The following is a 14,065-nucleotide window of genomic DNA, read 5'->3' as shown; positions in this document are numbered from 1 at the left end:
ACACACACACACACACACACACACACACACACACACACACACACACAATAAAATAAAATAAAATAAAAATCAGTAGCCCTCCTACATGCAAACAAGGAATTACCTGAGGAAGAAATCAGGAAAACACACTTTTATAATAGTTTCAAACAATATAAAATATCTTGAGGTAACTGTAACCAAGCAAGTGAAAGGATTGTATGATAACAAATTCAGGAGTCTTTGAAGAAAGAAATTGGAGAAGATATAGGAAGATGGAAAAGATCTCCCATGTTCATAGATTGGTAGGATTAACACAATTAAAAACAGCCATCATATCAAAACCAATGTACAGAGTCAATCAACCCTCATCAAAATTCCACACAATTCTTCACAGATCTTGAAATGCTCATTCTCAATTTCACATGCAAACACGAAAACCCAAGGTAGCAAACCCTGAACTAATAAACTAACAGTGGAAGGTCCCATCCTTCCCAATCTCAAGTTATACTAGAAAGCTATAGTAATAAAAACAGCATGGCACTGTCATAAAAACAGACATGTTGATCAATCAAATTGAACCAAAGACCCAGACATAAACCTCCACACATGAATACCCAATTTTTATAAAAGAAACCTGAAATATACACTGGGAAAAAGACAGCAGCTTCAACAGATAGTGCCTGTTAACTGGATGTCTGTATGCAAATAGATTCATACCTATCACCCTCTACAAAACTCAACTCCAAATGGGGCAAAGACCTAAACATAAAACCAGATACACTGAACCTGATAGAAGAGAAAATGGCAATAGCCTTGAACACTTTGGCACAGACAAAGACTTTCTAAACAGTACACCAACAATGCAGAGATCAACAATTAATAAATGGGACCTCATGAAACTGAAAGTTTCTATAAGGCAAAGAACAACATCATTTGGATAAAGCAGCAGCATCCAGAATGGGAAACAGTTTTCACCAATTCCACATCTGATAGAGAGCTAATGTCCAAAATAATGAAAACCAACTCAAGAAATGATATCATAAAACCAAATAACTCTATTTAACAATAGGGTGTAGGTTCACACAGAGAATTCTCAATAGAGGAAGTTCAAATGACTGAGAATCATTTTAAAGAAATGTTCAATATCCTTAGCTATCAGGGAAATGCAAATGAAAATGACAAAGAACCCAAAGTCTTCACATTCATTGATGACTATTACCCTTAATACAAGTGACACCTCATGGTAGTGAGGATTTGGAGCAAGAAGAATACCCTTCCATTGATGATGGGAGGGAAAACTATTACAGGCACCATTCAAATCAGTATGATGGTTCCTCAGAAAGATTCAAATCTATCTACCTCAAGATCCATTCTTAGCCATATACCCAAATGATGCTTTATCCCACCACAGGGAGACTTGCTCAACAGTGTTCACTGCTGCACTATTCATAATAGCCAGAAATTAGAGGAAGCAACCTAGATGCCCCTCAATAGAAGAATGGATTAAGAAAATGTGGTACACTTACACAGTGAGCTCAGCAACTTAAAAAAAAAATGACATCATGAAATCTGTAGGCAAATGGGTGGAAATAGAAAAAAAAAATCATCCTGACTTATGTAACCCAGACCCAGAAAGACAAATATGGCATGCATTCCCTTATATCTGGGTATTAGTCAATCAGTAAATGATAACCAAGTTACAATCCATAGACCCAGAGTGGTAAGGCATAGAAAAGGGGACTGGAGTTAGGGGTTGAGAGGGGGGTTACAATGGATCTCCTTGGGGAAAAAGAATAGATTTTATGGGTGCACTGGAGTCATAGAGTGGGGAAGAGAATGGGAGGGTCACGTAGGAAGGGGGAGAGTTGATGGGATTAAGGGAGGGAATGAGGGGAAAAGAGAGCTACAAGCGAATAACATATGAGGACAGTATTGAAGCCTAGTGCAGTGGGAATTTTTGTATAGTACACGAAAACAATCCGAATGAAATCTTCAAATAATGGGAGAGACAGAATCACTACTGGCCATTTCTTATCATCACAGGAAGCTTCCAGAGCTGGGACCAGGTTTCATCTTTTTGAGCTGTTGATTAACAGGGTCCCATGGAAATTCCAAACAACCCAGATTGTTGCCAATAGGACAATAAGTTGTTCTCCACAGAGATCAAGGTCACATGGCTGAAGAGTGGTACCCACACAACTCATTGAACATGGAGAGGTCAGGCTGGTTCACCTCCATGTACTAGTGCCTATAACATGAAAAGGTACTCTGTAGGCAAATAAATAAATAAATAAATAAATAAAAGTAAGCTCCTATCCAACCAGAAAACCTTTGTCCTGCCTGCAAATTATGCTGGTGCAATGGTGGCATAAACCTTGTAGAAGTCACTAGCTGATTTAAGGCCCATTCCATGAGATAGAACCCATACCTGACATTGCTTGGTTGACTAAGAACCAGAGTCTAAATAGCCCAGAGACCTTGAGTAAGACCTTTCTGGTCTTAAAAAAAAAACACACAATAACAATAAAATGATTCCTAATTATATTCTATTATACTCATGGATTGGTGCTTTATTCAAGGCATCATCATAGACACTTTCTCCTGCAGCAGATAGGCACAAATACGGAGAACAACAGCAAGACATTATGTAGAGAGAGAAAGAGACCTTGGAACACACAACTCTAAATGAGATATCTCTATCAAATCCTTCCCCAGAGCTCAGGGAACCTTACAGAAGAGAAGGCAGAAGGAGCTGGAGAGACAGAGGGGATGGAGGACACAAGGAGAACAAGACCCTGTAAGTCAACTGAACAAATCATATGAGCTAACAGGGACAGAAGCACCATGCACAGGGCCTAGAGGAGTCTACATCAGATCCTCTGCAAAAGTACTATAGTGTTCAATTAGTTCTCTTATGGGACTCCTGAGTGTGTGAATGAGGGAAGCTCAGATTTCCGGGCCTTCTCTTGGGACTTTGTAATTTTTTCTGTTGGTTTGTCTTGTCCAACTTTGATATGATGCTTTTTGTTCTATCTTAGCATATTTAATTTTGTTGTTATAACATAGAAGCCTGTTTTTTTTATTTTTTCTAATGAGAGATAGAAAACGAATAGATCTGCATAGGAGAGGAGATGGGGAGGAGTTGGGAGGAGTAGAAGGAGGGGAAACTCTTTTTAGATTATATTGTATTTGAAAAGAATCCATGTTTAATAAAAGGCAAAATAAAGAAATAGGGAATGTTTAACAAAGAAAATGGTAATTAGCAAAAGCAAAAGGAATTATGGGTTTAAAAGTTATCATTTCACATCTCTACTGTAACCATCTATCTGGGTAAAGTACTGTCATTTAATACTCATACTCAACAAGAGGATTATTGATGAGGAACTGGGTGTTCTCAGAGTACAATGCAGTGAACTTGAAGACACGCATGATACCTACAACACACTCTTACCAATGGCATCCCGTGTCTGCATTGAATAATAGGCTAAAGAGTGTGGAAGGGAAGCAGTGAAGCCCCTCTACTGAGGCACCTTCTGAAGGATGTGTGGCTCCATGTCTTTGCATGAGTGTTGTCTAACAGTGGACTGTTTAATTTAACACAACACTCAGGAGCTAGAAAGCCTGAAGTGACCTTGACTTTGGGCAAGGCTGACCAGTCCAAATATTGTTTGAGAACTGATATGTTACTTATTTCTAGACAAAACTTTAATGTAGAAAGAAGAAAGTTTCCAGAGGAAGTGGGAAGAAAAAAAAGAGGGAGAAGACAGTGAACAAAATCCAAATACATTATATACATGTAGTAGATTGTGAAAGAATAAATAATAAAAAATAGTCTAGTGATTGGAAAAAAATTTAACCACAAAAGTAGACTTAAAATAACTATGCATCACCTATTACCATTTGTCTAACAAATCCATATATCAAAACATCTAAATGGATACATGCTGAGAGGCTAGCAGATGGTAACATAGAATTATGATATTTTTTGTTTTATTTGATTTGCATACTATTTTTGTAGAGACAATGGTGGTCTTAAATTAAAACATTGTGAAAACATTTTAAAATATACAGAACTGGTAGCCTGGAGTAGACAATGCAGTGACAGTAACAAGAGAGCCAGCCTCCAGCAAGGCAGAGGATGAGCACTGATCTGCAAGGTTGTCTTCTGACCCCCATATGTAAACCATGACACAGGTGCATCCCCACATGCAAACATCACACACACACACACACACACACACACACACACACACACACAAATAAATATATTTAAAAAGCTAGATGCTGGAAAGATGGCTACGTGCTTATGAGCATGATTGCCATTCCAGAGAACCCCAGTCGTGTTCCCAGTACCCATATCAGGTGTCTCATAACTGCCTGTGGCTCCAGCTCCAGAGGATCTGATACCTTCTTCTTGCCTCTGAAGGTGCCAGCATGCACACATAATACATACACACATAAACACACATACATACATACACACACACACTTGAATAATTAAAATATTTTTAACATACTCATATGAACTACACTCTATATTTTTTCAAATATTATGCCAGTGTCTTGATAACAGGCAATAGTTAAACTGCAGAACTCTTGTACTCGAGACCAGTTTGTGAGATACAAAAAACATAGATTTTTTAAAATAAGTCCTTAGCAAAAACCTCTCTAGTGAGTTGAGAAACAGTGTCAGAATATCACAGGGTGTTCTTGCCAGAAATTGCTTTGAAACACAAGTACTGGCATCAATATAATAAACAGTTCACCATTCTCTCCTTCTGTCACATTTCCAAATGGTTTCTTTTGTTTCTTCAAGATATATCACATAGAACAAAGACTCCAGAAAATATGCACAGTTTAAAGAAAATTATAAAGTAAATACTTCAAATATTTTCCTTAGAAAACTGTTTAGGCAAGAGAATGTTCTGGCCTCTTGCATATCTGCTTCCCCCCTGATCCTCATCAGAACATGGGACACATTAAGTCATGAACCCAAACTCAATCCATTCTTTAAGTGTACCTGGGCTAGAAACATGCTCTGATCTCCCATCTCCAGCCTGTCATGTCCTTTGTACATCTATGTAATTTTCTATGTGATGAACACTCACTTCAGCTATTCCCAGGCCTCTTTCTGAGGAAATTCTCATCATACAGAACCATCTTTTAATACAGCTTCCATCCCTTAACTAATTGGCTCGTGGATTATTCTGTCAGCATCTTGGGATTCCTGTTATTGTCATGATGCTGACTACAGACATATGGCTCTGGACAGATGGTTGTGCTCTGGCTCTACAGGATACCATGAAGAGTCTACTTGTGGGCCAGCCATAATGGCCAAGTTAGTTCCACCAATCCTGCTTAGCTTCACCTTCCCGCCAGCCCAGGACACTAAAACCTTCGCATCCAAAGTATGAGACATGGTATCTGAATAGCTTCCTATAGCTAAACTGTGTCATCCTCATATATAAAACATAACCATGAGCAGGAGCAACATCATGAGCACAAAAGGTATTTTAAGATATTCTTTTAAGAATAGAACAGAGAAAAAGAGACAGAAAGACAGATAGTATATTCTACCCATCATCTAAGTAAGTTTAAAAGCTTATAACTCTTGGTAGTAATTTAATAAAATACAAAGAAATTCTTATCACATACCTTTTATTGTTCAAGGCTTTCTCATGCATAATTAATACATAGTAGAGATACTGCACATTTGAAAACTTAGGCAACACTTATAAGTATTTATTGGGCACTGCTCCACACTTCATATATACATTTTCCTTCATAACAATCCCATGATATAGAATATTGTGGCTGAAGCACTTATATGATTTGCCTAATGTTGCGATCTTACTTAGTGTCAGCATCAGGATAGTAACAAGGCTTGTTTTCATAACTATGTAACACTGCCTTTCCCCACTATTCTTTTAAATCAGTTTTAAATTTTGTGGAAACAAAACTGAGCTTCACATTGCATTCTCGATTAAATTCAGACTGTCAAGTTAGAGAGAAAAAATTACTCTCTCCAAAAGCTTAAGGAATGGCAGACAAAATGACACAGGGCCCCAAGAGGAGTGTGTAACTAAAATGATCTCATGAGACGTAAGACTCGAGTCTTACAGTGAAATTGCTAGTCTACATCTTGAAACACGGGGAACAAAAGAAATTGTGGGACTTGGCTGTTAGGCAGGACAAGCAGACAAGAGCAGAGGGAGCATGGCACACGAGCCAGGAGCAGAACAAAAGACTTTCATTTGATGGCAGGGACTCTAGGAGAGAAATGGAATTTGATGGTAGACATAAATAGGAAAATTGTTCTAGAAGGTAGGTGGTAAGAGAGGGGCACAGGAAAGCAAGGATTTTTAGCCCAAAAGGCTACACACTCTCCTGCTAGGAAATGCAGCACTCAAGAGTTCACTCACCAGAGAGAGTACTCAGTGGTAAGTTCTCTTCTAGAATGCATGAAATATCCAGACATTGCTCAGCCAGGTATGAGAAAGGCCCACACTGAGAGAGAGTTGTGTAACCAGAGTATGAACAGAAGACAGCAAACAGGAAGCACCAGGCACCACTTTAGAAAAGGCTGAGAGTGGGAGAGACTATGAAGTGTGGTTGGCACTGCTGGTTATGGACCGGGAAATAGCAGGCACACCAGAGTCAGAGCTTAGAGGTTCTATGGCTACAAATATGAGTAGTGCACTGTAGTCAGGGGGCTGGCTTGTTGGTATGGAAAAGGTTAGTTGTACCCTAAACGACACAACATAGGGAGGTACAGATTCTTTGCATTCTGGGAAACCCCAGACTCTGGGATTTGGCAGAAGTAATATCTTCCTCATCAAACCCAGTATAGGAATGGAGCAAGACAGTGTGGACATAAGAACAAGAGTTCACTGTTCTCAGTAGGGAACATGTGCTGTCATGGGACCTACAAGCATAGCCAATGTATTACCCGTGCTCTGATGGACACCTGAGGGTAGATTAGCCCAGAGGGAGCGCAGTACATGGGCCTGTAGCAGAACAAAAGCCTTTCATTTGATGGCAAGGACTCAAGGTGAGAAACAGGATTTGGTTGCAGAGATAAATAGAAAAACCTTCTTTTAGAAGGTAGGCTGTTCATAGGGGCACACAGCAGCGAGAATTTTTAGCCCAAATGGCTACACACTCTCCTACTAATCAATGCAAAGTTCAGAGGAACTGAATGCAAGAATGCAGGGAAGAATTGTCTCAACTCCTTTAGATTCCTGAGTCTGCTGCTGGATTGGGGGAACAAAAGCATGTTGCTAGCCAAGTAAAAGATAATTTGCTTTAATAGTCTGCAATCAACATAGGTCATCTTAAAATGCATTAATGTATTCCATATTAGAGATAAGAATTACCTTTTTGACCACATTTGGGCCTAAAGTCAGATCTTATGAGAGATGGGCTCCTTTGTACACTTACAGAAGTACTTGAAGTAGCACAGGTAGCCTTGATCATTGAGACTACACCTCTTGCATGCAGTCATTGGAAATCAATTGGGATAGAGGTTGTAAACAGGGCACTATGTATTGGGCTACCTGCTGACTATAGCCAAAAATACATGGCTGAGAACCACAGTGGTCAGTCCTGACAGTCTTCCATAACAGTAGCATCCAGAAGCATGCTAGATTTGAGGTGGGGAGATCCACATGTATCATTTATTCATAGAAATCATGCCAGTGAATTCCCAGCCTGCTAATCAAATACAGGATCCACAGCTTAGGACTGTAGAGAACTGAACTGAAAGTACAGAAAGTGAGAGCATTAACTTGAAATTCTATACTAGCTAATGAAAACCAGATTTAAATAATTTTTAATGACAAAGTATATTTGGGGAAGTTTTCAACAGGGACAGTCACTGCTAATATCATTACTAAATACTGATTAAATTCATAATATTTGCCCATACTTCATTTCAGAATTAAAAATACAACCAGGAACCGGGTACTAACCAGGAAAGGGGCACTGGCCTTGTTTTGAAGGCCTCACACACCAGACCACTGCAGTCATGTGTTTTAGACGTAGGTCTAAGCTTATGTCAAAGCTTAAAGACCACTGAATACCAGTTCTCTTGGGGGTAGGGAAGGCTTTCTAGAAAGGGGAGTATTTAAGCTCAATCATAATCAGAAGAGAGTTACTAAGCAGGCAAGAGGGTAAAGAAACAGTACAGAGGGAGGGCAGTGATGGGAGGCATGTGAGTGAGTCACCGGCGGACTGCTAAATACCACGTGGGGTCTGGAATGGAGCAGGAATAGCCAGATGACATTAGTGGAAAATTTACTGTGTAAAACAAAACAACTCACCCCCCCCCAAAAAAAAAACCCTTTACCCTAACAAAATTTTATCCCTTAGATATATTTACTCTTAATATGCCTTCACTAATGTAAATAGCTATAATGTAAGAAGACTTGGGAGAAGAACTTATGGGTTGTCTTAGTCAGGGTTTCTATCCCTGCACAAACATCACGACCAAGAAGCAAGTAGGGGAGGAAAGGGTTTATTCAGTTTACACTTCCTACACTGCTGATCATCAGCAAAGGAAGTCAGGATTGAAACTCAAGCAGGTCAGGAAGCAGGAGCCGATGCTGAGGCCATGGAGGGATGTTTCTTACTGGCTTGCTTCCCCTGGCTTGCTTAGCCTGCTCTCCTATAGAACCCAAAACTACCAGCCCAGGGATAGCATCACCCACAAGGGGCCTTTCCCCACTTGATCACTAATTGAGAAAATACCCCAAGCTGGATCTCATGGAGGCACTTTCCCAACTGAAGTTCCTTTCTCTGTGATAACTCCAGCTTGTGTCAAGTTGACACACAAAACCAGCCCGTACATGGGTATATTACAGTTCTGTGAATCTAAAACAACCACTAAAAAAAGACAAGTGTATGTATCATATGTCTGATCCATGAGATTTTTCAACATGAAAAGCCCAGAGATCTTAAATAAGAAGATCTCAGTACCTGGGCAGGCAGAGTCAAGCATGAGTGTAATAATTTGCTACTCAAGATGCTGAAGCAAGAAGACTGCTTTCAGGGGCCAACCTAAGGCAACTTAGCAAGACCCTTTCCAAATATACCAGGGGAAAGTTCGTGGTATAGCTCACTGGTATAGAGCCCCGCTACCACCATCCTCAGGGTCTTTAGCCTGTGGCTAAACAGAAGCAACATGGTGGAAGCTCATGTGAATGGTGAATGGTGGCATCATGAACCACTGATGGGACTGAGCAGTGGAGAGAGTGGGTGACAACCCGTTTCTACATGAGATAGGAACAGAAGAGGAAACCTGTACCTATTAAAGAAAGAAGAAAAATGCTGACTGGATAGCTAGACATGGAACCAGTTATAGATGCAGGAGGAAGAGAGAACACTGGAAGAAGTCCTGGGGGCAGGAAGTTGAACTGGCTTTGGAGAGAAGGCACCTTCCCTCATCCCTGAGACAGGAAGTAGGAAGAAAGAGAGGAGTGTACATAAGGGTCAAGTCAGGAGGCAGGGAGGAAGCACAGGAAGTTTCTATTTCCCCTAGAAGGCAGAAAAGACTCCTGGAGCGAGGTGATGGTAGGCCTTCACCAGCAAAAGGAGGATTTTTGAGAAAAACTGCATCTGCCTTCTGAGTGCTGGAATTAAAGATTATACTGCCATGCCTGGTCTCTAACCTTATTCGAAAGGGTGCTATTTTTAGTCCTTTTCCCCTTTTCTAAAGCTAGAAGATGTGCAGCCAGTAACTATGCCCTGCTCTTGATGGCGATCATCAGTAGGAACCACTGGTACCTTATGCACGATGAGCTCGTGTGTGCCATCTGGGAGAGTCCTTCCATCTTCTTGCATCAGGGGCACGAAAGAGAAACCGAACAACTTCTTTTCTCCTTTCTCCTTTGCTGTAAGGAGAGGAACGGCTTGCTTACTAGAAGTACACAACTGATATACAACAAGCAGAGCATCAACAAAGATAGCCCCGTGCCCTGCACGTGCCTGGTCCTCACACACGGGGGAACAGCTTCTGTGGTAGACACCTTTTCTGAATGCTGTACGCGGGCTTCCGAAACTTTAGGTTACATTCTCTGCCCAATTGTCTTCATAGGACTCGAGAGCTGAAATTATGTTCTAGACAATGCATGGACTGCTTTCTGCCCTCATCTCTTCCCCAGTCCCTCAGCACTTAGCTTCCCGTTTTGTTTGTTTATCAAAAGGGATCTGGGATATGGTAAGGTCTCAACAAATAATGTTTAATGGAGGAAGAATGGATGTGAGGAGCCAAGCTTTGTCAGTGGGCCTCTGAAGAGAACTTTCAAGCTCTGCCCTGGTCAGTGCATGAGGACAGAGCTGCTGTAGAGCTGTTTCCCTAGCTTTGGCCAAGGCTCCTGGGGGGAAAAACCCTACAAATTGTAAGCTGCCATTTACTTTGGGCTGACTATAGTGTCCTGCAAGTAGGAAGTGAGGTGGGGACTTTTCAGACACCAGACACCTGATTAAGGACAACCTTGGTGCAGAGAATCCTGGCTGTCATTTATAGGAAAGGAAATAGAGACCAAGGACTGGAAGCAGCTTGCTCTAGGACTTTCAAGGCATCTCAGTCCTCCTAGCAGGGCTGCTTTTCTCCCCAAATAGAGCAAGGGTTAAGGCTTTCAGTTCACATGCATTCTCCCCTGGTATGTGCATATGTGAGTAGTCACTGAGGCTCCAGGCAGGAGCCTGTGATAGCGGTAGTGTGGTTCTTTCCCATAAGCTTGGCATTGGATCATAATCTTTGATAACAACAGCTCAGCTCTGGAACCCAGTGAGACCTGCACTAAGTTAGATGTTCAGGAAATCTCGACCATTACTCAAGGGCTTTAGTTGTGTACTCTTCCCTAACAACTGCCCTCACCACTTGATGGAGGGGGGTAGCGCCCCTAACAAGAGGACATCCCGGGATATGTGAACTCACTAAATGTGTGCTTCAAAGGAAGAGGACTTCCTTTCCAAATGATTGATACCCAGTCTAGAGAGAAGGTGGGAAAAGACTAACATTTCTAAAAGCGATCAAAGTTACAGCAGAAGCATTAAGAACCAGGTTTCCCCACAACAGTGCAGCAACTCATGATCCACAAAGCTGTAGTTTGTAATATGCAATTAAAAACAAAGAGAATCGAGAGTCTACAGCAAGTACAATTAACAAAGACAAGAAACAAAGCCAATAGGCTTTTCAAATTAACCATGCATCATAAAATAAGACATTGATGGTTTAAGAGCATGGCCACTGTCCTAGGCTATCAGTGAGTTGAATGGACTGTTGAAGACATCCGCCCAGTATGACATCCTTTTGCTAACACAATACCTGAAGTTCGTGGACGTTTCCTCCTAACTCTCCAGGTACTTCCCCATTCCCCTAACCACACTTCTCATTTTTCTAGCCCTAGCCCATGGAAACTACTGAGCATTTTATTAGCTCCCTAGTTTTGCCTATTCTAAACTGCTGCACAGCTGAAGTCACACAGCACGAGGCCTCTTCAGACTGGCTTTGTTCACTGTGGTGTTCATTTAAGGCTCTGTTGTGTACTGGCACAGATTGATGGCTCATTCATTTTTATTTTTGAAACTGAAATAATTTTCCCCCCTTCCCTCCTCACCCCTTGTCCCTCCCACATACTCGGTACTGGATAACCACCTGGGGGCTCTTCCCTTGGGAAGACTTTCCCCTGCTCTCGGCATTCCTTAGTTGTCTATAATTCTTTATCTAGGGCCCCACTCGACTTACTTCTCCCTTGTTAGGCATATCTATTGGTGTGATAAAGACATCTCATTTAGCACTGAGAGCTCCAGAGTCTCTACACACTGTCCAGTTGGGGATTTCTTCTTACCCACAATCCGCTGCGAATAGAAGCTTTGGAAAACTGTTGGATAATGCTCAACTGAGTCCCAGCCTAGTGTGGCTGCTTTGGATTACTAGTAGAAAGTGCTTTGGATTACAAGTTCTGTGAGTGGGTAAAGCCACAAAGGACTGGAGATGGGCTATAAGCAATGGGTGAAAGGGGCTACCAGGAAGAAGTAGGGGATCCTGTTTGTATACCAAGAGGCTTAGTCCCTAAGGAATTAAGAAAAATATTTTAAAATTAAAATGACCTTCAGATTATCAGTTTTTCTTTTCATGGATCTGTTCCTGAGTATAAAGTCATTGCCAAAATCATGGTTATCTAAATTTTCTTCTATGTTACCTTCTGGGACTTTTATAGTTTGATATTTTACATTTATACCTATAAGTCAATTTGAGTTAATTTTTTAAAAGAATATATGGTCTGTAGCTAGATTAAATTTTAGCTAAGGATGAGCTGATATACCAGTACAATGTACCTCTATGGACTTGACTTTGCTTCTTTGTCAAAGATCTTTTGTCTATCTATATCTATTTCCATCTATATCTGGGTTCTCCATTCTGTACTACTGATACTTTTTCTAGTCCTTCATACTAGACAAAGTGTGTTGATTTCTGTATTTTTTCTAGAACTTGATGAATAGTCTAGTAGGACCTTGAACTCCTTATTCTAGCATCTCTACTCACTGAGTGCTGGAATTAGAGGCTTGTGCCACCATCTGCTATATATTGTACCAGGTACTGAACTTGGGGCTTTGTGCTTTCTAGGCAAGCACTCTACCAAAGGAGATACACCCCAACCCAGTGTACTTTATGGCGAGTTGTAAAGTCATGCAATGTCATTCCTCCAACTTTGTTTATCTTCCATTTTATATTGACTATGCTGGATCTTTGGCTTTTTCATATCAACTTCAGAATCTGTTTTATTTTACTCATTAAGAAATGTGCTGAGATTTTTTTTTTTTAAACTAGGATCACATTGGACCTACAGATTTAGTTAGGACATCTTGATAATACCGAATTGTTCCACCCACAGACATGATTCCATTGCAGAAGTTCTTAAATGGTTTATCTCTATTTGTTGTTTTCCTTTCCTTCTCTCCTTCTCATGCTTAAACTCAAATTTATCACTACAAATCCACCCACAGTGCTTGTCAGGTCCAGTGATTTCTAGGATCTCAAATCGAATATTAATTTCTCTGTCTTCATCTTACATATCTCTCACTGAAACACTGATCTTTCTTTAGACTCTTGGATTCCTTGATTGTCCTTCAACCTTCTGGTGCGTCCTTCTTAATGTCCTTGGGCAGCTCTTCATTCTCCAGCTGTAAATGTGCCCTAGAGCTCCATTCTTGGACTTCCCTCTGCTATCAAACTTACTACTCAGGCATTTTACCCAGTCTCTTGACTTTAAAATTATCAAAATGGATGTTGTGCTTGAGATAGAATACGCTGGATCACACCAGCTGGAAACAGACATCTTTGCCTAAGCCAACATTCCATAAAGTCATATGAGTGCTTAAAAGTTGGAACAAAAATAGCATGGGAATTATCAAATGTTACAGATCAGAGCTAGTCCTGCTCCTGATACTGCTTATTAAATATTTACAGCAGAACAATAACCCACATGCAAGTTTTCAACTCAGACTTTGGGATGTGTAGTAGATGTCAAATCTCTAACATGGAAAGTTTGGTGTCTGCCACCCACCCTGCAGCAGATGGTCCCTGTTGTCTTCCTACTTGATTAAATGAACATTTCATTCTCAAGATCAAATACTGGGTCATCCTTGGTGTTTTCCTTTCTTCTACATCTAATCTATGAGTGATCTATAGAAACAGATCAAATTGCTATCACCTTACTCTCTTATTTATTTCAAGAACTGCAAAGACCCCCCCAACCCCACCCCACCCAGGGCCAACCAGTCTTCCTATTCCCAGCTGGCCTATCTGTAGTCTATTATCTATACAGTAGCCAGAGCCTCCCTCAAAATCAGCTCTCCTCCTCAAACAAAATTCACAGGCATTACCAGAACACAAAAGCCAATATAAGGCCTTGTTCCCTTGTTACAGCTCCAGTCTCTAAGTATTCCTTGAAAATACAAAGCATTTCTCAACCTCATGCCCTCTTTATTTACTGTTCTTGCCTGGGATTTTCTTCCCTGGGATATCTCATGGCTCAGTTCTTTTAGCTTCTTCTTGTTACATCTCCTCATTAGAGCTCTT

At 40.8% G+C, this 14,065-nt stretch overlaps 1 protein-coding gene across 7 annotated transcripts in view; it reads right to left on the bottom strand.

Annotated features, from left to right (window-relative positions):
* The window catches only part of Dock4 (dedicator of cytokinesis 4), a 406,102-nt gene that overhangs the window by 124,942 nt on the left and 267,095 nt on the right, over positions 1 to 14,065 (bottom strand). For all 7 annotated transcript variants that reach the window (XM_029484743.1, XM_029484748.1, XM_029484747.1 and 4 more), the window contains exon 16: positions 9,763 to 9,869. In XM_029484743.1, coding sequence (XP_029340603.1) covers positions 9,763 to 9,869 — 107 coding nt within the window. The remainder of the gene's footprint in view (positions 1 to 9,762; positions 9,870 to 14,065) is intronic.

Source organism: Mus caroli, chromosome 12 (assembly GCF_900094665.2).
Source record: "Mus caroli chromosome 12, CAROLI_EIJ_v1.1, whole genome shotgun sequence".
Taxonomy (NCBI): domain Eukaryota; kingdom Metazoa; phylum Chordata; class Mammalia; order Rodentia; family Muridae; genus Mus; species Mus caroli.
Note: the sequence above shows the minus strand (reverse complement) of the source record. Positions and strands in the feature narration are given on the sequence as shown.